This window comes from Ochlerotatus camptorhynchus, unplaced genomic scaffold (assembly GCF_037179485.1).
Source record: "Ochlerotatus camptorhynchus isolate MF236.1 unplaced genomic scaffold, CSIRO-AGI_Acam_v1.1 ptg000357l, whole genome shotgun sequence".
Taxonomy (NCBI): Eukaryota; Metazoa; Arthropoda; class Insecta; order Diptera; family Culicidae; genus Ochlerotatus; species Ochlerotatus camptorhynchus.
In genome coordinates, this window is record NW_027040845.1 from 663,023 (window position 1) to 686,070 (window position 23,048).

The 23,048-nt window shown below is 41.8% G+C and overlaps 2 protein-coding genes across 2 annotated transcripts; both read right to left on the reverse strand.

Moving 5' to 3' along the window:
* Positions 1-11,053: 11,053 nt before the first annotated feature.
* On the reverse strand, positions 11,054-12,912 carry LOC135709279 (pickpocket protein 28-like). The gene is made up of 4 exons (XM_065231583.1): positions 12,494-12,912; positions 11,997-12,432; positions 11,414-11,943; positions 11,054-11,345 (listed from the first exon to the last, which is right to left on the reverse strand). Exons 1-4 carry the CDS (start codon positions 12,910-12,912, stop codon positions 11,054-11,056), a joined length of 1,677 nt encoding a protein of 558 aa, XP_065087655.1.
* Positions 12,913-13,633: 721 nt separating this feature from the next.
* Positions 13,634-15,492, reverse strand: LOC135709321 (pickpocket protein 28-like). The gene is made up of 5 exons (XM_065231631.1): positions 15,386-15,492; positions 15,081-15,251; positions 14,588-15,026; positions 14,015-14,331; positions 13,634-13,952 (listed from the first exon to the last, which is right to left on the reverse strand). The coding sequence occupies exons 1-5, from the start codon at positions 15,490-15,492 to the stop codon at positions 13,634-13,636; spliced, it is 1,353 nt and encodes a 450-aa protein (XP_065087703.1).
* Between the last annotated feature and the right edge of the window lie 7,556 nt (positions 15,493-23,048).

Genomic DNA, 23,048 nt, shown 5'->3' on the forward strand with positions numbered 1-23,048 from the left:
GCTGTAGCATATATGAGGATTGCACATGTATACTAGCACAGCACAGTGAGAAAATTCTGAACTACTGTTCACCAGCCAAAAGACCTTGATCTCCTGAACAACTTTGCCGAAGACAGTAACTTTCTATTATACGTGAAAATTTCACGTGTATACTAGCGACGCGTAGTAAGATCTCTGAAACATTGTGCACAAAAAATAGGCTTTAACCTCCCGAACACCTTTGTTCAAGACAGTAACTTTCTATCTGGTCAGGGTCTCGAGATATATCACTGGCGAAAATTTCACATTTCACTAGCGCTACGTAGTGAGAAAATTGTGAACAACTTTCCACGAGCAAATATTTTGTAATATCCTGAACAACTTTGCCGATGACAGTAATGTTCTATCTGGTCAAGAACTTGAGATATTTTATATGCGAGCATTTCACATGTATACTAGCACCATGAAGTGAGAAAATTCTGAACTACTGTCCACCAGCCAAAAGACCTCGACCCCCTAAACAACTTTGTCGTAGACAGTAACTTTCTAGCTGATCAAGATCTCGAGATATACTATATGCGAGAAGTGCACATGTGTACTAACGCCTCGTGGTGAGAAAATTCTTAACTACTGTTTACCAGCCAAAAAGTCTTGACCCTCTAAATAACTTTGCCGAAGACAGCAACTTTCTAGCTGATCAAGATCTCGAGCTATTGAATATGCAAGAAAGGCACGTATATACTAGTGCCGCATAGTGAGAAAATTCTGAACTATTGTCAACCAACAAAAAGATCTTGACTTCCTGAAAAACTTTGCCCAGTACATTTACTTTCTATCTGGTCAGGATCTAGAGATATTTTATATGCAAGATTTTCACATGTATAGTAGCACCACAAAGTGAGAAAACTCTGAACTACTGTCCACCTGTCTGCGAAATTTTATGTGAGAATTTCACGTGTATACTTGCGTCACGTAGTGAGCAAATTCTGAACTAAAGGGTGATACGGTCAAAATTTGGTCAATATCAACTTGACGTATTTCTTTCAATTTTGCATTTAAAAAACCTGAACACCCCTCATTTTGAAGGTGTGTGTGTGTAGAATGTTGCTCCTATTTTGATTTTGGAATTCACTCTTCAGTTGTCAAAATGCCGTCCAAGCAAGAAGAGCAGCGTATCAAAATTTTGCTCGCGCATCGCGAAAATCCGAGCTACTCGCACGCAAAGTTGGCAAAATCGCTAAAAGTTGCCAAATCAACCGTTACAAATGTAATTAAAGTGTTTGGGGAACGTTTGTCGACAGCCAGGAAGTCTGGATCGGGGGGAAATCGAAAACCGGAAGCCGCTGAGACGACAAAGAGAGTTGCCGGTAGTTTCAAGCGAAACCCTAACCTCTCTCTCCGAGATGCCGCAAATAAGCTGGGTGTATCGTCTACAACCGTGCATCAAGCCAAAAAACGAGCCGGACTATCGACTTACAAGAAGGTAGTGACTCCAAATCGCGATGATAAACAAAATACGACGGCCAAAGCGCGATCCCGGAGGCTGTACACGACGATGCTGACGAAGTTTGACTGCGTGGTAATGGACGTCGAAACCTACGTCAAAGCCGACTACAAGCAGCTTCCGGGACAGGAGTTTTATACGGCAAAAGGAAGGGGAAAGGTAGCAGATGTTTTCAAGCACATGAAACTGTCAAAGTTCGCAAAGAAATATCTGGTTTGGCAAGCCATCTGTACCTGTGGCTTGAAAAGCAGCATTTTCATAGCTTCCGGGACTGTCAACCAAGAAATTTACGTGAAAGAGTGTTTGAATAAACGTCTGCTGCCTTTCCTGAAGAAACACGGTTGTTCCGTACTGTTTTGGCCGGATTTGGCATCTTGCCATTACGGTAAAAAGGCCATGGAGTGGTACGCCGCCAACAACGTGCAGGTGGTTCCCAAGGACAAGAACCCTCCCAACACGCCAGAGCTCCGCCCAATTGAGAAATACTGGGCTATTGTCAAGCGGAACCTAAAGAAGACCAAAAAAACTGCTAAGGGCGAGCAGCAGTTCAAGGAAAACTGGCTTTCTGCGGCGAAGAAGGTGGACAAGGTGGCTGTACAAAATCTGGTGGCAGGGGTCAAGCGTAAGGCCCGGCAATTCGGATTTGGAAAAGCGGAAGCCTAACTGAATATTTTTCCTGAATTTTATACTAATTGAACTTGAAAAAGAAATTTAATTTGATTTTTTAAATAAACGATTTCACCGATTTACACGCGTTTTCCCTTGACCAAATTTTGACCGTATCACCCTTTATTGAGCACCAAGCAATAGGCTTTGACCTCCTGAAAACTTTGTGAAAGACAGTAACTTTCTATCTGGTCAGGATCTCGAAATATATCACATGCGAGAATTTCACATGTATACTAGCGCTATGTAGTGAGCAAATTCTGAACTACTGTCCCTCAGCGACAAGGCTATGATCTCCTGAACAACTTTGTCGGAGACAGTAACGTAACGATATATTCCATGTTGTAATCAATAAAGTCAAATCAAACGTAGCATGGTCACAGTTTACGCGGTTTCCATTTACATTTTCCCTATTATGCGCATTTTTTAGGTGTTTACTGCAATCAAAATTTAGCTTGTTTAGATCAAAACAAGTTTTTTGAGGAATACTCGTTGGTTTCAGATCGATTGGTAACTCAGCAACAAAATGGCAATGGAAAACACATGTGTGTTGTACAAAGTACAACAGCGCGAGTAACGGAGGGTTAAGATGTGTTGGCTTTTCGGACGACGTTTTCTTGACGGTAACAGGGTAACGGTAAGTTTTATGGCGAGCTTATTGCAGACAAGTCTTCCCATATCCCAGTGTCAATAAGGGGGATCTAAATTATGTGTACATGCAGTTATATATTCTTTTATAATTATCATAGGCGCTTCTTATAGGAGCCGCTTTGAGGTAGGTGGGGGCGACCATAAGAAAAAAAAAAAGTGAGTAACAAGCTCTAAATTGACCATGACAGTACAGGTTTTCAGGAAAATTCAGCTTTATTACAATCATAAAGGAATAAACACATACATTTTGTGCGTCATACAGTCTGAATTATTTGAATAATTAAAAGTAGGTATCACTCTCGTATCACATAAAGCTTGATCATTTCGTGTATCCAATGAAGCTGAGCGTCTATTAAATATATCCACCCATATTGATGAGCTTAAAGTGTAGCTAACAAACTACTACCAGACCAATATGGCAAATGACTAGAACATGGCCACTATGGAAGTCGAAACGAAGCGTTTTTCGTATGAACGCTAGTCAGAAAAGTCGTTTCCACTTGCGTACACAATGTGGCCCCTGATTATAATTCTATTGCTCTGTGTGGAGCAAAGTGAATGATTTAGACCACCCTAGTGCATAATGTTAATGTTGTGATAAATTCGGTAACCCCGAAGCAAACTCGCTTTTTGTGGTGCAAGTAAGCTCAAAGCTGAAAGGGTTATTTATTTTTAGATTACATGACATATCACGAATTTCACAATTACTTACTTATGATTCTAGACAACAAATTACAAGTATCAAAAATTAGGCTAAGATCTAGATTTCTGGTGGATAGACTTAATTTTAGTATAATATAAATATAAGTTTTACATTTAAGTTACTTTAGCTACAACTCCTCGTCACATTAGATCAAGACTGCAACTCAATTCTATAGCCTATTGTTGGACAAGGTATGCGTGTGAGTAAGTAGCGCATTCGAAGGTGCACTTAGGAATAAAATGCCCTACTTCTGTTCGAGGGGTGTTCGTTCCTAACATTCCCCCCCTCGTGTCGCCAGAACTATCGCTACGCCGTCACAACTCGGATCTACGTCTAGCACGGCTAGTTTGACGACTGGTCGTCTTAAAATACTGTACCATCTTTTCCTGAGTATGTTCGTACAACTCGTCCCCTTTGCCACCGGTTCCGTGCATTTTCATCAACTAAGACACCACTTTGTTCTTCTGCTAATAGTCGGCAGATATTCTCTGATCCAGCGTCGCCAGAAGCTGTCCAGCGTGTGTTGAATCATGTTCCAGCTACTTCGTATGGCAGATCTTTCATCCACGGGCTGTTTAACTGGCTGTCGTACTCCATCGGAGCTAAGGAGGAGGAAATGATTCGGGCTCAAGGATTCGTGTTCAGCGGTCTCTAGTGGGATGAAGGTCAACGGTCGGGAATTGACCATATGCTCTGCCTCGACGAGCATGGTTACGAACGACTCTTCGTCAAGTATGCGTTCGGTAGGAAGTGCTCCCAGAGCAGTCTTCACTAAGCGAACCATCCTCTCCCAGCATCCCCCCATGTGCGGTGCTGCTGGTGGATTGAATCACCATTGTGTGTTGGTGTCGGTGAAGGTGCTACTTAGCTGCTGATTGATCGTTCGTATTTCCTCAGTTAGTTCTTTGTTTGCTCCCACAAAGTTGGTCCCGTTGTCCGTGTAAATTTCACGTGGAGCACCTCTACGGGCTACAAACCGTCGAATCGCTTTCTTGCACGAATCCGTCGATAAGGTGGCAGCTATCTCCAGATGTACTGCTCTGATAGTCAAGCACGTGAAGAGAACGACCCACCGCTTCACTGGTCGACGCACTATTCTGATCGTGTATGGCCCGAAGTAATCAATTCCAACCATGCTAAATGGACGGCAGAATGGCATTAATCTAGCTTTTGGAAGAGATCCCATTCTAGGTGCAACCGGGACGGCTTTGTACACACGGCACCATGCACATTGTTTCCTCACCAGACGTACCAGCACCCTCAACTTCGGTATCCAGAACTTCTGCCTGATCTCATTTACAACGGTCTCGTCGTTCGTATGTTGAAACTTTTTGATGATACGAATCCAACAGCAGTTTAGTGATACGACTATCTCGCAGTAATATAATTGGGTTTCTGGCATCGTGATCAATAAAGTCAGCTGCTTGTATGCGACCGTCAACACGGAGCACGTTGAACTCGTCAATCGCTGGAGTGAGCTTAGCAAGCGAGCTGGTTCGATCCAGGAGGCGACATTTTGCAGGAATTGACTGAAGATTATGCTTCAACACTGCAACTTCATCTGGAAATCCGTCAGACTGTGCCATCCGCCACAAACACCGTTCAGCTTTCTGCAGCTCGTCCCGTGTCAATTCATTCAGCTGCAATGGAGTTTTCTTATACAACCGCATCCGATTGTCGATGTACCGCAGAACATATGCAACACTTCGTATTAGCCGCTCCCATCGCGAGAATCGCTCGACTTTCACCATCGGTTCAATGACAAGATGCTCGCAAACAAAGGCAGGACGAAGTTCTACGGTTGTCGGTTCGATTTCGTCGCGGCAATCCCTCAGCCACTCTTGCTCGTTGTCGTATAGGAACTCAGGTCCACGGAACCACCGGCTGTCAGGCTCGAAGGATGGTCCCTTCCCCCACTTTGTGGCTTCATCGGCCACGTTGAGCTTCGTTGGTATCCACCGCCATTCTTCTACCGACGATAAGCTGAGAATCTCGTTGATTCGAAACGCAACGAATTGCCGGTAGCGGCGTGCGTCTGACTTAATCCAGGCGTTGACTGTCGATGAATCACTCCAAAAACAGATACGTTGAATCTTTAACGAATGCTTCTCCTCGATCGTCTTTCTCAGACGAGCTCCAAGTAACGCCACCAACAGCTCCAAGCGCGGTATAGATAAAGATTGAAGTGGTGCAACCTTCGTTTTTGAGGATACCAAGGAACATCTAACATGACCGTTGTCAACAACTCGGAAGTAGGCAACTGCTGCGTAGGCTTGCTCACTAGCATCGACGAAAATGTGGAGCTCCAGGGATCTGTAGCAATTGGAACTTTAACCTGGGAAATAGCAACGATTGACTTTGATAGTGCTCATCTTTCAGAGTACAGCTAGCCACTGTTTCCAACGACAGTAAATCTCCCAGGGAACTTTATCATCCCACTCTATCTTGGATCTCCAGACATCCTGTACAAGAACTAAGCATGTCCCGTTTAGTGGGGACGACTTCTCCTGCTACTAGTTTCTGTAGTTCGTCCCGGAAGCACAGAGAAAACGAAAATACATCCTCATCTGGAAACCAAACCATTCCCAGGACCCTTGCATTCCCTGTCTCTTTGTCTGCTGCGAAACACTTAACGGAACTGGGATTCACTTCGCCGATTTTGTCGAGCACAGCCATTCTATTGGATTGCCAATTTCTTATTTGAAAACCAACCTTTGAGTGGACTTCCGCTACCTCCAACGCCAATTTGATTGCTTCCTCTTCCGTATCCAGACTGTCAAGATAGTCGTCCACGTAGTGACGGTATTTAATCGTGGCTGCGGCCCTTGGGTGTTCGACTTCGTTTTCCGTAGCGTTTAAGTTCATTACGAACAGAGATTGAGCTGGGGAACACGACGCACCAAAGATCGCAACATTCATTACCATGACTTCGATCGGCATATCTGGGAAGTTTCTCCACAGGAACAACAAAGCACAACGGTCTTCCTCGCGAATTAGGAGCTGGTGAAACATTTCTTTGATGTCTCCTCAAATGGCCACCTCACGTTCGCGGTATCGGAACAGCACACCAAGTAGAGATGTCAAAAGATCTGGGCCCTTTAACAACATTGTGTTCAGCGAAATACCCTCTACCTTCGCTGCAGCGTCCCAGATTACCCTAACTTTTCCCGGTTTTCTAGGATGTAGCACTACACCAAGAGGCAAATACCAGGTTCGACGTGGATCAAATTGACGCAGCTCCTCGGCAGTCACTTTATGCGCGTATCCCTTCTCCTGGTAGTCCAATAATTGTTGACGAACGTTGTTATACAGCTGCGGATCCTTTGACAACCGCTTCTCTAAACACTTCAACCGCTTTTCTGATAGAGGCCGGCTGTTGGGAAACGCCACTTCGTCATGCTTCCACAAAAGTCCTGTCATGAATCGTCCGCTGGTTGTGCGTTCAGTCGTTTCTTCCAGGATCTTACGGGCCCGCTGTTCATCATCTCCTTCGATTTGCGGTACCAAGGCAACTCCAAGGCTTTCAAGGGAGAAGAAACTTTGTACATAGTCGTGTAAATTCTGATCAGCAGGTTTCGCATAGATGTGCATTTGGCGATGCTGCAGAACGGCCTCGGATCCGCGTTGGCAGCCATAGATAGCCCATCCAATACGGGTTTTCGTTGCGATTGGCTCGTTTACTCGACCCTCACGAAGCTTGAGCGTTGCCAGCAAGTGCGTGTTGTTCAGCCCAATTAAAACACCTGGAACTGCGGCATCGAAACTTTGCACAGGTAAACCCTCCAAATGTTTGAAGCGCGCAGACATCTCGTCGAAATTCAATGACTGTTCGGGTAGGCCAAGATCCTCCACGGTGTACGCTTCGCCGAGCTTGTATCGTTTGCTGTTTCCCACTACCGATACGTCAAGCTGCACTCTACACGTCTCTGTTATTTGCTTTCTAACGCCACCTGTCCACTGAATACACAAAGAATCTACTGGGCCATCCACTCCAAGAGTGCTCACCAACGATTTTTCAATCAGTGTAACAAGAACCGTCGTCGAGAAACGCTAATGTATTCACCTGACCATTCTTTCCGTAGAGGGTAATTGGAAGAACTCGGAACAACGTAGACGAACTAAACTGCCGATGGACGGTGACGGTCGCATTTACTGGTGTTTCCGTTGGTGTTGTTTGTACCATTGATCCCACAAACTTCTCCTTTGCATGGCCATCGTGCATGCGGTGTAAGGCAGCGACGGAAAGTCGAACAACCTACAGCTTGATGATCTGTAGATCCACATGCTGGACACGACTTACTCTTCACAATCTGCTGATCCACCGGCTTACCCTGCTTGCTTGACACCGTGCGTTCATTGGACGCACCATTGCAGAACTCTTCTTGATCTTCTTCTTTTACTTCATTTGACATGGTATGCGCATTGATGTAGGCCTTCTCGTTGTCTTTAGCCCGAAATTTCCTTGGTGGTTTCTGCTGAGGAAACGGGTTGTAACGGGTCGCGCTACTGGTGGCAGATACAATTCTGCCCATGTATTCACTGAACTCTTCTAGATCGACAGCAGTAGCTTGTTGTTGGTGTAACGCCCAGTTAAGTTTAACGTTAGCTGGGAGTTTGTCAACCAATTCCTGCAAAAGCATAGGGTTTGATAAATGTTGATCCAACCCGATCGCCTTGAGGTGTCCACACAAGTTTTGCACCGCAAGACCAAATCCCACAAGAGTTTCCAGCCTATCCGCCCTTGGAGCCGGCATGGACCGGACCTTGGCAACCATTTGATGTACAATATGTTCGGGCCTCCCAACAAGCGTAGACATCACATGTGGTACCGTTGCTAGATGAAGTAGAAAGCTGCTTACTGATTCTTTCGCATCACCCTTAAGACTACGTTGCAAACGTAGCAAATTCTCCGAATCTGAATATCCACACACCTGGGTTGAATGTTCATAGCTGCTGTAGAAGAGCGGCCAATCCACTGGGTCACCGGAAAAAAATGGCAATTCCTTCGACACTACTTGTCTGGCAGCCAGCTGCTGGAGCATATGACAATATTCCACTTGCTGGAAGCCGTTGCTTGGTATAGTGGTGTTCACCACTATCGGATTATTAACGGACCGACTACCTTGTAGATTAGACGCAACATGGGGGGATAACGAAAGCAGACTTTCCGTTACATGGTGCTGACTGCGACCACCCACAGGGGTGCTGATCAGCGATGAAGAGCAGGATTCAGATGACAAGTGGTACGGATATGAAGGGTTGTTGGGAAGTTGTTTGCAATGGGGTTTTGAACACTTACCGGTGGCACGATGGTACGAAGGGGAACGTTACCTGGTCCTACTACTGACCGCTTGTTGGTTAGCAGTGACTGCTCGTTGGTAACTGGTGCTGCTCCAAATCCAGGTGCTGGTGGATGACGATACCTAATCTGCCTAATCTGGTGTTTTTCTCCTTATGACGGAACGATTTCTGCTTCAGAAACTGCAGTTTTAATTCCCGTAGCCGCTGCAATTCATTCCGCGCGTCCGCTACTTCTTGCTGCCTCCGTTCCTTGAGGAGTGCTTGATCGCGCTCCTGTTGTTGCAACTGTAATTTCAAGTTGGCTTCCCTCGCATGGTGGATTTCCAGTTCTTCTTGCTTCTGGATTTCCAGCCGCTTCAGCAGGTTCGTCAGCTCCAATTCCCGCTTTGGACGAAGGTCTTTTTTCTTCTCATGTTCTAATTCCAATTCGTGATGCTTGCGACGCAATTCGGTTTCGTTACGCCAAGCATCGTACGATGCTGTTTTTCTGACCAGCTTTGGAACTGCTCCAGTGTTCGGTTTAGTTCCTGATGGCACCTCCAAAAGTCGGTTAAAGGTTTCGACATCGACCGGTGATATGATGGGAAAAGCGGGGTGTTCAACAGATCCCACCTCGACAGCGACTGCGGCATCGCTTTCCTCGACTTGATCGTCCTCCGTTTCTCCAATCCCTATGCTGCCCGTTGTCCATACATCGAAAGCCACAACGAGGGGGTCCGCTAGGTACAGCATGCGATTATTGTTACTATCATATGTTTTCTTCGGAGCCACTGGAGTCGACTGACAGTTTGCGTTGGTTAAATCGACAGATAGTTCGCATAATTGTTGTTGAAGGCAATTGTTGGACATCTTTTTCACGACGTCACAACGATTGGTACTAGCAGCCCCTTGTTGTTCTGCTATCCAACTCTCCATCCTGCTGCGATGATCACGACTACTACCAACACTCGCTACATCGTCGTCTCCATCTCTCTGGTCCAGAAGCTCGTTTTTTCTGGCGATGAACTGTCGCTGAAGTTCAAACTTCTCTCTCTGCATTTTTCTTCCAACCGTCGTTCCTCTTCCAAGCGATCTAACTCCCGTGCTAGTTGTGCTTGTCGCACACTGGATGTACTGAAACGGCCAGACACAGATGGTGGAGCATGATTTTGTGGAGCACACAGTAAACAAATAAACGATGTCATAAGCATATCAGTCGACTTCACATATGCACAAGAATAGTGCCAATAACACTGACATTCCCGACACAATACCATCGACTCGGTATTGTTTGGACGATTACAGCCAGCACAATCGGCCGCTACTGTTTGTTCATTGTTTGTAGCCGTCGCAAGGTAGTTTTCTGAGGGCCTGTTCATAAACTACGTAGACAGTTTTTTTGGGATTCTTGACCCCCCCCTTCCCCTGCGTAGACAATTGTCCATACAATTTTTTTTTAAATTTGTATGGGCCGTGGATAATTGTCAACCCCCCCCCCCCCTAAACTGTCTACGTAGTTTATGGACAGCCCCTGAAGCTGACTCAGACAATGATCGTATGTCGTGTCCAATGTCGTAATGGAGGTTAGCTTGCTCCCTTTCTCGTAATGCTCTCGTCTGGGATCTTGTCTGACGAACGTCGGACCTCCGTTGCATCTTCACGAAATAAATCATTGAGATTTTGTTGTGATAAATTCGGTATCCCCGAAGCAAACTCGCTTTTTGTGGTGCAAGTAAGCTCAAAGCTGAAAGGGTTATTTATTTTTAGATTACATGACATATCACGAATTTAACAATTACTTACATTTAGTCTCCGAAATTGTATGATTCAAGACAACAAATTACAAGTATCAAAAATTAGGCTAAGATCTAGATTTCTGGTGGATATACATAATTTTAGTATAATATAAATGTAAGTTTTACATTTAAGTTACTTTAGGTACAACTCCTCGTCACATTAGATCAAGACTGCAACTCACAAGGTATGCGTGTGAGTAAGTAGCGCATTCGAAGGTGCACTTAGGAATAAAATGCCCTACTTCTGTTCGAGGGGTGTTCGTTCCTAACAGTTAATCTTCAAACCGTGAGTTCAATGCTATATATTTAGTATTTAATTAATTGTTCAAACAAATCGATCTTCTACAAGCGCCATATATGTCATCAAACATCGAGCTACTAACGCTTAACAGATTTTGCCCTGGGTGCTGACTACTCAAAAACATGTGCACAAACTGCTGTATCCGAGTTGCTACCGACAGCTCGACTACACCTTTACATGGTCCCCTCATACTTCCAGATACTGTTGGCTTCAGCTACGCCACTAACCGTTTTCACTTGAACTGGTTTCTCCTTCTTCGAATTGGACGATTTACACCACATTACAACCGGTTTGATGATACAGTAGTAGAAAATTTCCACCAAGCTAAGAATACTCACTCCCATAAACAATCCCAACAATCCGCCGCAATTCGCCAGAAAGTCCGTAAGACCGAACAGCTCACTCCGTTTGATCGGAATGAACTGCGCATCCTTGAAGAATACAATCAAATGGGACACCTGAACGCTGAAAAACAAGTTAGCCGTCAATTGGTTCAATAGAGAAAAAAAAATGTCATTCTCCGCAAAACCTACCCGGTCAGTGCATCCCCAAAGGTCTTCACCACCGGAAGCAGCCGCATCCACTCGAACGAAGCCTGCGATATCTCCGTATTGTACTGCACCGAAGTACACGACGGTAGACAGTTGCATTCGTTCTGGAATTTTATGCGTGGATTCTCCCGTAATCTCACCTCCATTTCCAACAGTTCAACCGTAGCGTTTTCGTAGCACTGCTCCATGCTTACGCCACAAATTTTCACGTGTGGAGCTCGTGGCATGGAAAATTTGACGCAACCGCACCGGCGAAGTGTGAAATTGGCTAGACACTCCAGCTCGCAGTTGCTCTGGGTGTAGTCCTTGAAGAACTTCAGATAGCGCTCGTGGTTGAAGAAGCACTGCCGACGATTCGGTTTGTACGATTGGATGGATTCCGATGTAATTATCATCCGGGGGGTTACCGATACGGCTACTTCTTGATTGAGAGGAACACGGAAATGTTGATTCAGCAACTGGGGATATTCGTTGGGCATATGCAGCAGTACCTTGAAGCCCTGAAAAGAGTTCTAAAACAGGAATTGATTTAGTACCAACCTAAAGCAATACTCAAACCATTTACTTCGCACAGATAGTCCAAATCGCTTATGTTCGCTTTCAACAGAGCCGAAACCCCAGCCTTTATTCCCGCTCCGAGGACCCTTTTCGGATACGTATCGATGTCGACTCCCGCTGCATACCCATCGTGCAGTGTCCAATTGGACGAACGAGTTTCCGCAATGTAGTCAAAGTCACTGTGCAGTTCATCTTTGCGCAGCAAATCGTCACTGGAAATAGAGTTGAACGTGTAACAGAATCCAACGTCCGTCAGAGTCAACTTGAAGTCAGTCGAGCAGTTTCTAAACGTTGTACGCCAACTGCAAACGACGAATATTTCATCCTGGGGTATGGCCATCTCCTGTAGCAGATAAACGCAATCGTCGTCGTAGGTTTGATTGTCGAACTGATCACTGAATGCAAATTCGCAAACCTGCAGCATGGCTAGCAGCTTGTTGATTCTGGAAGGTCGTAGCCATCGTTGAATGTGTCAAATTGAAATATTCTCAAAATAAATCTTACTGTTCGTCGGAGAGCTTCTTGCGTAGTATCGGATGTCTACTGTAGTAATACGCTTGGGTGAAGTTCAAATTGGATGCCTTCACTTTGGTCTCCGGACAGATGGTCACCGCTGGAAATGGGATCTGAAACACGGGCGTCGGTTTCTGGGCGAATGTTACAATCACCGGCTCACGGTCCCATTTGGCGTAGACTGTTTGGATGAGCCTTCCGCAGCCGTACAACGACAGGAGGAAGACGGCAATCCACCAGATTTTCTCGATCAGTGCCCGATCCGAGCCGACAAAGTACTTGACCCCATGGATGGAGGTGTTGTTGCAGAACTCCACAGCTAGTTTTTTCGATTCCCGCAGGTATTTGCGATGAGCCGGAGGGGGCGGTGGAGGCTTCGGTTGGAACTTGGTCGCACGAGAGATGTACATTGTTGTGATGCGTCGCACAGTGCAGAAAGAATGGCTCGGAAGCGGAGAATGGCATTTATAAGCACTCGAAAACTGATTGATTATTCATACATCAGATAACGGTTACATGCAGGAAGGACTTTAATTGGTGTACTTGCAAAATGAGGATGGGTTTAGCTGCTCTGGGGATTCTAATTCACGGGGAGTGCAGTATGTCGTATCACATGCTTCTTTTCAACTTAACTTAAACAACATGCATTGCAATTCAGTTGTTCGCTGATTTATGACCAGTAAGGTGGAGCAGAATTTTAAAATGTATTAAGGTTCACCCAAAAAGTATGAAAAATTTAAGTTGATATATTAGTGGTGCTCATATTAACCTGGATGGACTTAAGTAAGATTTTGTTAAGAAAAGATTTATTGCTTTATAAGGCTGCTGAAGCTATATCAACGATAAGGAACTACTGATAAACCTTATTTTCTGATTCAGAAATCTTGTAACAGTTTTGACATATGACAACATTTTTTGAATATTTGCTCTAGAGAAAAGTATTTTGTTAGAGTTAAATGATATGGATAGTTGAAGCAGGCTTCAAGCATTAAGCCATCTTTCCTGCTGAATTTTCATTCTGTACCACCGTGCATTGTGCATTGTTTGTAATGTTCGACTATCCTGAATAATCACAGTAGAGAGGGAGGGATCACTAGGCATTTGCTTAAAAAAATCTGCAAGCAGAACACATTAAATAAAGTCATCATTATCGTACAACCCCAGTGTTTGATGACGATGCTTCGCCCACGGTTCTACCCGCAGATGGATCCGATGTCCTCGACTTCGTGGATGTTTGACCGCGGGTTTCACTTTAGCGCGCTCTCTTCGGAGCGGCCGCACACAGCAATAGTAAAAAATCTCCGCCAAACTCATCATACTGGAGCCCATTAGAAGTGTAAACAGCCCACCTAGCTCTGCTATAGCTTGATTGACTCCCACCAGTTCCCGTCGCAACAGCGGAATGTAGTGGCGGTATTTGAAGAAAACGAACAGTACGGCTGCATCGGCACTGTGGAGTTGATGATACTTTTACTATTTTATCCTATATTGAACATTTGCTAGTTATCTTACTTTTCAGTCGTAAAATTCAACTTTATCGGAAAATCGTCAATATTGAACGGAGTTTGTGACATTCCAACCTGGTAGTCGATGCTGGTACATGATGGCATACAGTTGCAACTCCGTCTATCACCGCCAGCCAACATGTTTCGAACTGCAGCCTCGTACAGTTTCAGAAAAGCATAACGGTAGCAGTTTATTTTGCTGGCATTGCATATCTTCGTACCAGTCGCTCGGGGCAATGAAAACTTCACACAACCACACGTTGCCAGCGTGTAATTGGAAACACATTCGATAATGCAGTTGAATTGAGTGTAGAATTTATAAAACTGCAAGTATCGTTCGTTCGAGAAGTAGCAATTCCTTTTGATAGGGGGAAGAGTCCTTAGATTTTCCGACGTCTTGATGACCACTGGATTTACGTTCAAGTGCACGGAGCTCAAGATGTCTAGGCGATAAAATCGATCCCCAGTCGGAATATCTTCGTCCGGAGCATGTACAGAAAATTTAAAGCCTCTGTATGCTCCCTAGAAAATGCTAAGTCAGTTATCTAATGTCAGTAACAGATTACGAGAAAAAAAATACCTGGCACATAAGTTGCCGATCTTCTTTCTTAATCATCGCCGTCGCGATTAACCCGGATATAATGCCACCAGTGAGTGGACGCTTCGGATAGGCATCCAGTCCCGCCCCATAACGGTATCCACTATCTCGTGTCCAATCCGAAGGCGGGGTTACATTTGGAAAGTTTAGAAAGTCCTGTGATATCTGATCCGTTCGATAGATTTCATCCAATGCCAGTGAGTTGAACGTATAACAAATGCCATCATCCTTTAGTCGTTCCACCATGATGCTACCACAAGGTATCGAAGAGGACCTCCACCAGCAGTGTATCATAATCTTTTCGAGCGAAAGTGCCATGGCTCGCAAAGATGGGACTACGTTTTCCCCTTCGGACTCGTTGAACATCTTCCAGTGTCTGGATGATGGGCAAACGTGAGCCAGGACACGCAGCTTCATTTCACTGGAACAGTAATTAGGTGTTTTTATTCGACACAAATAACTTCACATTGAGTACCTTTCTTCATCCACCGTTTTGTTGTTGTTCCTCATTTCGAAGGCCCGTGTCACGTTGAAGTCCTCTGCACGGGATTTCGCTAGTGGACAGATTGTGATGGCCGGAAAAGGTAGCGTCAAAACGGGCATCAGTTCGGAAGCGTACACAATGGTGACCGGATTGCTGTTCCATCTGTTATAGGAGGTAACGATGGAAAATAAACATGCCCCTAGGGATGCTACAATCCATAGAATCCACCAAGATCTGGAGTGGGTGATGTGGTTAAGAACATTTTGTTTCGATTGCACGGGCGGCTGGAAGCTTACTTTTCAGTTTTGGTAACCTGTCGCATAGCCACGAATCGTATGGCAAACACAAAGTTCTCCGTAATGTACTCATTGAGGAAGCGTTTCCACGACTTGGTTTCATTCATAGTTCGAAAGAGCTGGCAACTAGTTAGTTGCTGATGGCACCACTACTGACTGTCGGTCGGAACATAATGTACACCAAATCATATATAGGATAAGTAGGCCAAAGAGAAGCTTAGAATGAAATTGTCTATGCATCATTATTTATTAATCAATGTTGTAGCGAGGTTCATCTTCTACTCTTGTTAGATATAATAACATAGTTCTTCATGCTCATTAAACTTTGCTGCTGTTTAAGCGAATAGATAAACATAATTCTGACGGCAAGGCAGAAGAAATCATTTTTAATCTAGGGTAAGTGCGTGACTTTTTTACAACAACAAAAAAAAAATGCAAAATTAAGCGATTCTTTAAAGTTATTTGATTGCCAACCAATCGCGTGCATGACATCTATAACGAATCAATTACACTGCTGTCAAAAATAGTGATTTTAGTGACCATTTTGAAGAAATAAGTGAGCAAATAGTGAATTATAGTTGTAAAAATAGTTACTAAAAAGTAACCTAAGGGAAGAAAACTAGTTGTTATGATGGCACACCAAATATATGTTTGATGGTTTAGACAAATTCAATCAGTATCTCATAAACACTTATGTGAATTTGAGCCAGTTCTGGACTTAAAAGGTATAATACTTCAAGAAATTTTCGTGAATCTGCTATCAAATTCCATGCACAGCTTTAAAGGCTCGTGAAATTTTACTATAATTTCTAAGGACCTTATTATAGTTCTGATGGCATTTAGATTTCATGTGAAGCCTCATAGTTTTGAGTAGAATTTCAAGAAACCCTGAATTGAATTAAAAGTAAATTTTAATTAAAACTCTTAGGAATTTCTGTGGAGCACAACTCTTGTGAACTTCAGAGGAAAATTCCAAGGGAATTCTGAAGATAATTTCATAAAGATTGTGGGAGAAAACGAATCCGGAGCATAAGTCCTTGGATTTAAAAAATACTAATACTGTAATCCTTCAAATCTGAGAATAGCTCCAGGACATCTTCAAAGGAATTCGGAAAATAAATTCAGCAGAGTTTGGCAACCAAATTATGAGAACAAATCTAAGAAAATCTATGTGTTGAAATGCCAATACCAAGAAACAATTTATGAGGGTTCTGTAGACCATGATTTAGACTAGTCGAATGTTATAAAACCTCGATAAAACCTGCAATGTTACTTGGGAATGAATTCTTAGGAGACGTAATGTGAGTAGAATTCCAAGTGAAGGAGTGAGATTCAAAAAAAACTGAAATGATTCAATGACTATTCGGATAATGTTTCCAAAGTGTTTCTTATTGTGGTGAATTTTATGGTAATTCCTAGGAAAGCTAAAAGAAAATTGAATTCGGAGGATAGCTTCATCGAAATTTTCTATGGAAATCTCCGTTTAATATGGGATGAACTATTCTGAGATCTTCAGAACTACTTCTTTTTTGAGTGACCCTCCGCTCTCCCCCACACCAAAAAGCTCGACTGCATGCTGAGCTCCCTGGTAGTGGACACTCTGAAATCAACCATATGTAACAAAACAAAAATAATTACTAAAAGGATATATAGTTGAGGATTAATGTTAAATAGTTATATCAAATGAGAGAGAGAGAAAAAAAACATATATGAGAAAACAATTAATGTGCTTCTAGTGGAAAAAATATCCTTTGAAAGAAGCACACCTAAAAGAAAACGAAAATAACAACAAATTAAAATATTTCTAATGTGACTACTGTTTTTCAGCAAAGCATTTAATATTTAGTGACGGTTGACATATGAATGATAATAAAAATAAATAATGATAAACTGCATTAAATTAATAGTTGCGAAACTCTTAATCTTAGTTTTGAAGGATTTTATATTTGTTGTTTGTTGAAGATGTCTTGGTAAGTTATTAAATTTGGTAGGACCTATAAAGGAAATTCGGTTTTTTGACAGAAACTGGAGTATGCACGGGTTCTTGACAGATGGTTAGTTTGCCTGGTATTGTGAGTCCGAGGTAGCGTGTCGATAGTTATGCTATGTAGCCTTAATGGGTTATGTAGAACATTATGAACCATTAGCAAGGTTTGCTCTTCACACAATCCAAGGACTGGTAATATTTTATTGGATACATCGGTGTATAATTGAGCTGAAGGATATAAAAATGGCATTTTATAAATAATTTTAAGACAGCGGTTCTGCAATGTTGGCAGTTTTTTTTTTCAATTTTGACTTACCAGCTCTACCCCATGAAATAATCAAGTAGCTCAAATGAGAATGAATATGCGCAAAATAGAAAAGAAGCATAGCCTTTAGAGGAAGAAAACTACTAATACGTCTCAAAATTCCGTACATCGAAGAAACTTTACTTGCAACCTTATTTATGTGATAATCCCACTATAACTTAGAATCTAGATAAACTCCCAGATATTTGAATGAGTCTACTTTCTCGATAATGTCAGTGTTCATAGCTAAAATTGGTGCTTGTGGTAGAATTTTCCTTTTTAGGTGACCGAGAGATCATGTACTTGGTTTTTTTCAGGTTCATGAGAGAAGATTTACCGAAAAATAACCCTGGAGCAACCTGATTCATCTTTGAAACAATTATATTCAAATTGACATGTGGATAAAATAAGGCCGTGTCGTCAGCAAATAACCTGGGAGTTCCAGCGAGATTAATGTTGCTAATATCGTTGATATAGATAAGGAAAAGTAAAGGGCCAATGTTACTTCCCTGTGGAACTCCAGTACTAATTTCTCTTCTAGAGGTTATTTCTCCATCGCATGAAATATATTGACTTCTGTTGTTCAAATAGCAGCGGATAATGCTGTTTGCGGTTCCCCTGATTCCATATCGTTCTAATTTCCTTAGTAAAATATCATGGTTGAGAGAGTAAAATGCCTTCTTCAGGTCAAGAAACAAGGCGCCCACTACTTTTTTTGAATCTGTTTCTTGCAATATTTGGTCTACAAGCTCAGCTATGGCAGTATATTATGCCTATCTAAAAAACTTATCAGGCGTGTGATTAATAACTTTTCAAATATTTTGTTGAAAACTGATAGAGTTGATATGGGTCGATAATTATCGGCTTGGGTTGCATCTCCTGACTTACATATAGACACTACTTTGGCTGTTTTGAGACAATCTGGATACGAACCCGTTTAAATCATTAAATTGAAGGATTCAGACAGAATTCTTGAAACTATAACAACTATATTTTTAATTATTTTGGCAGGGATATTGTCATGACCTGGACATTTGTTGGCGATCATTAATCAGTAGTATAACTTCGTTGACAGATGATGGTTGTAGAAAAATTGAATCAGAAATAAGGTTTATGTATCGTAATGGATTTTCACTTGTAACATTTATTTTTGCTGCTAAGTTAGGTCCAACTGTTGAAAAATGTTTATTGAATGCAACACACATAGTAAGTACTTGAAAGTTCCCAATTTTTTCCTAAATTTCATGAAACTGCCTAGAAGTTCTTTTGTAGTTTGAGAAACTAGCCTGATGCTCACAATACTTCTCATCCTCTTGAAACTTCGACAATTTTCCTTAAATTCTATAACCATTACTAACGCTCATTTATTTTTCCTGAACTTATTTATGCTTACCTGAAATTCTCTAAATTGGTTTAATGATACGGCTCATTTTTAATTTTTCAAAGTGGCATATTCGATATTTTTCAATAAACCATAGTTCAAAAACGGATGATCTAATCGAAATGACGTCTGAGACAAAAGGGATTTTTTTTTTTAATATTGGAAAAAGGTATATTTTTTTTTAAATCACATCATTTTTAATTTTCTAACATGCAAAAACATTCTTTATAAGTCATCATGGCATAAAGTTGGACTCAAAAAACCGCAATAAAGTCTGGAACGTGCAAAAATTGGTCAAATTCAAATTGGTGTATTTCTGTTAAAAATTCATAAAAAACCTGAAATGTTGCATTTGGAAGTTGACTGCAGGGATCGGGTGCTACTCAATTTTTTGCGAGTAAAACACACACTGTTGCGAGACTGCACTTTCATTTCCAAAGAGACGTAAAAGAGCATTTTAAATCGTGCAGCACATTTCATTCTTTATGTGTTGGAGAGCTGCCGCTCCAACGGTGTTAAGTCTCTTTTTCTCTCTCTTTGTTTCTCCGACAGTGTACTTTCTCTGTAACTGTGCATCGTATCGTAATAGCATCAGTGCTGTTAATTTTCATATCATTCGATTGAAGATGAACCAATACAACTATTAGATCGATCCTGTGAAAAAAAAAATTCTCTAGTGCCCTTCATTTGAAGAGCCCCTTTCTCATTCGAAGCTCATTGTCACTGTCAATTGAGTCACCAACTATCATGTGATATATGACAGTGGAGTGTGGAAGAAACCCAGCAAAATGGTCCCGAACAGACAAGTCGACCCGATGTCGGATCAATGTAAGGCTAATTTAAGGACGATGTCGACCCAATGTCGTGTTTTTGTTGGGTCAATTTGGGGTTTATGTCGGGTCAATGTCAGGTCAACATCGTGTTGGGGTTTGATGGAAGTCAGGTTGGTGTCAGGTTGGCTTAGATTTTTCGCCGGAATGTCGACCAAAGCTAACCCTCTTGTGAAGAAAATTACACATCGATATTAATAACGATTTAGGTTAGCGACTGAAAGTCAATTTTTATTTGTTATATGCGACAGTTAGAAGATACTGAGAGGTTAGCACATATCATCGGCAAGAGACGTGCGTGTGAGAAAATTTGCGAAAAAATCTAAGGGCACCGGTGGGATTCGAACCCACAATTCCCATTCAGTACACGGGTACATTGCCAATTATACAACGGTGGACCTATGGTCTACGGATGTATTTGGCTAATGACATATGAGTTTCGAATCCGTTTCCCTCCCTTAGTCTTTTTGCGCAAGCGTTCTTAACCTTGTACCGCAACCACTCAGTATCGGTCGATGTGAACAAACACAACTCGTCTCTGTTCTACATCACACATGTTGGATACGGGATGTCCAATGCAGTATGAATAGAGCAATGAGCTGCTGGCCTCACGTCCGACCACCGGGCCATAGTGATGATTTATCATCAAATTAATTTTCGATTTAGGTTAGCGACTGAAAGTCAATTTTTATTTGTTATATGCGACAGTTAGATATTAATAACATCTCTAGGAAAAGCATCAAAATTTGCATTTTCCTACGCTTTTGAATACCATACCAATGCCATTCGTGCAACATATATTATATGAGTGTAAAAGTATTCTGCACCCAGCTGTTCTTGTAAATCTCTTAGCCATGTCTCTCCCGATTGAAAGTTCTACTCCCGTCATAACACCGTGTACTACTCAATTGTGCTATATCCCAGTAAGAATTGTCGGTCCGATGCGACTCCGATGAGAAACCGATGCATCGGACTATCGGCCTTATGTAAGCCCGATAAAACAGTCCGATTTGACCCCTTGTATCGTGCTAATTTGCAACCAAAACATCGGAATTGTAGACCTCGAGAGCGTGCTCTCGCTCGGTTTGTAGCACTGATGTGACTCCGATGTGGAACAAAATTTTGCATGGCGTATCGGGCTCTCATCGGGGTGTCGATTTTCGCTTTTGAGCGTATTCCTATCAGAATGACACTCCGACGTGAAGCCGATGCGGGGCAAAATTTTGTTCCTGGCATCGTGCTCGCATCGGGGTGAAGATTTTTATTAAATTAGGATAGGGTAGAGAAAATCTACGGCATAAACGCCCATTTCCGTCATATCGAGCGCAAACATAAAATAAATCAATAAATTCGCCGAATCAATCGGCTCGATCGGCTCCTTGGTACGACAGTTTACTTCAAAAGCTACAAAAAAAATTATAATTATGAGAACGCATCAAATGAATGTTTACATTCATTCTTCTCAAAAACAAATCAAGTGCGCCGAGCGACACCATTTCTTCAGTCTGCACTCGTGTGTCGAATGGGTTTCAATGGCATTTTAATGATTTTAATGTGTTCTGCCAGAATTGAAACCGTTTGACGGAATGGGCGTCTAATAGTGGTATAAGGATTTTATCATTATCACAACAATTTGTTACTCATTTTGTAATCAACCGGTGCGATTGGTAAATCCATTTAGAAGTTGATTGAAACATTCTACTATTTTTTAAGTGGTTAAGAGCTTAAGTGTGGTTTGCACTTACTTTGACGTACACTTACCCAATTATTATAAGAATTATGAATATATATATGAATATAACAATTTGCATAATAATAATGAGAATAAGAATAATTATACTGTAATAATAAAAAACCATAACAATAATAAGAATAGGCATAACAAATAAAATAATTTAAATAAATTAAATTTTTAGGTTTCTGAAATTGTTCAAAAATCACATTTTATTTTATATTATGCTAAATGTGATGAATCTACACGTTAGGAAGTTCTTTAAATTATATTACGTAATTTTAGCACAAGTGGAAAAAAATTCGATTTATTCCATAATAACACTGCCGGCCAGTGGGGGTTAGAGGGAATACACACACAATACACAAGTGGAAAAAAATTCGATTTGTGTAGGTTTCGATTTTGGCAACATATATGAAACAGCTGTGTTTCCAAAATCGAGATCCATGTGTTATATGAATAAGCATAATAAATAAAATAACTTAGTAATTAGACTCACTTAGACTCTTTTGCTTATTACAGCGCTCGTAGTGGACGTATTGGGAAGCTTTTGAAGTCTATTTGTTGACATCAACAATAGCAATAACAGTGTTTTTTAAGTTTATAAAACGCTCTTGTTTTGGAGTCAGTCATATAAAGGGAAAAGTTCGAGAATTTCGAGTAACCGCGTCGAATAATTTGTTTCGTATTTTTTCTTAAAATATAAGGAATAGTATGCAGTTGAGTGAAAACCGTTTTCAAATCCGATAATTCATATTTGAAATAGACCAAAATCATGTTGTTTCATTACTAAGTGGGCCATGGTTTACCTCACATTATGAGTAGGGTACGGAGGGAGGAGGAGGCAAGATGGGTCACCTAAGTATCTAATGTGATATCTTTCGCTGTGATGTTATTCGGGGGCTATTAATGGTATACTCTGACAGAATGAAGTATCATGCAACCCTACTACAAGAAAAAAAATGTGATAATACTTTTTTGAACAACATTTCTTTTGATGTGGCCTTTGAATAAGCGCGGAGCAAGAAGGGCCAAAAATTAAAATTAAAATGTTAAACCTTGTGAAAACATTGAGTGCATGTCAACAATGATAAAAATATAGGATACATATCGGCAACATCAATACTTTTACCTATTATCGTCAGCGACATCGGCCTTCGCGTTTCAGAGGACGTCGGGTGGCCAACATTTAGCATTCTTAGACTTTATTTACTTCCCCACACTATAATAGGTAAATGATTTGACGAAGTCGGCATTTACCATGCTCAGCAAACTAAAAAACAGCTTCTATTCACATTTTGTCAATACATTTTTAAGATAACGATTTTTAGAATGATTAGGCTACTTTCTTGGCAGTTTTGTGTACCGTCTGTCGCGCAATACCAAAAACGTCACAATTCACCTCAAATCCAAACCAAAACTTAGGTTG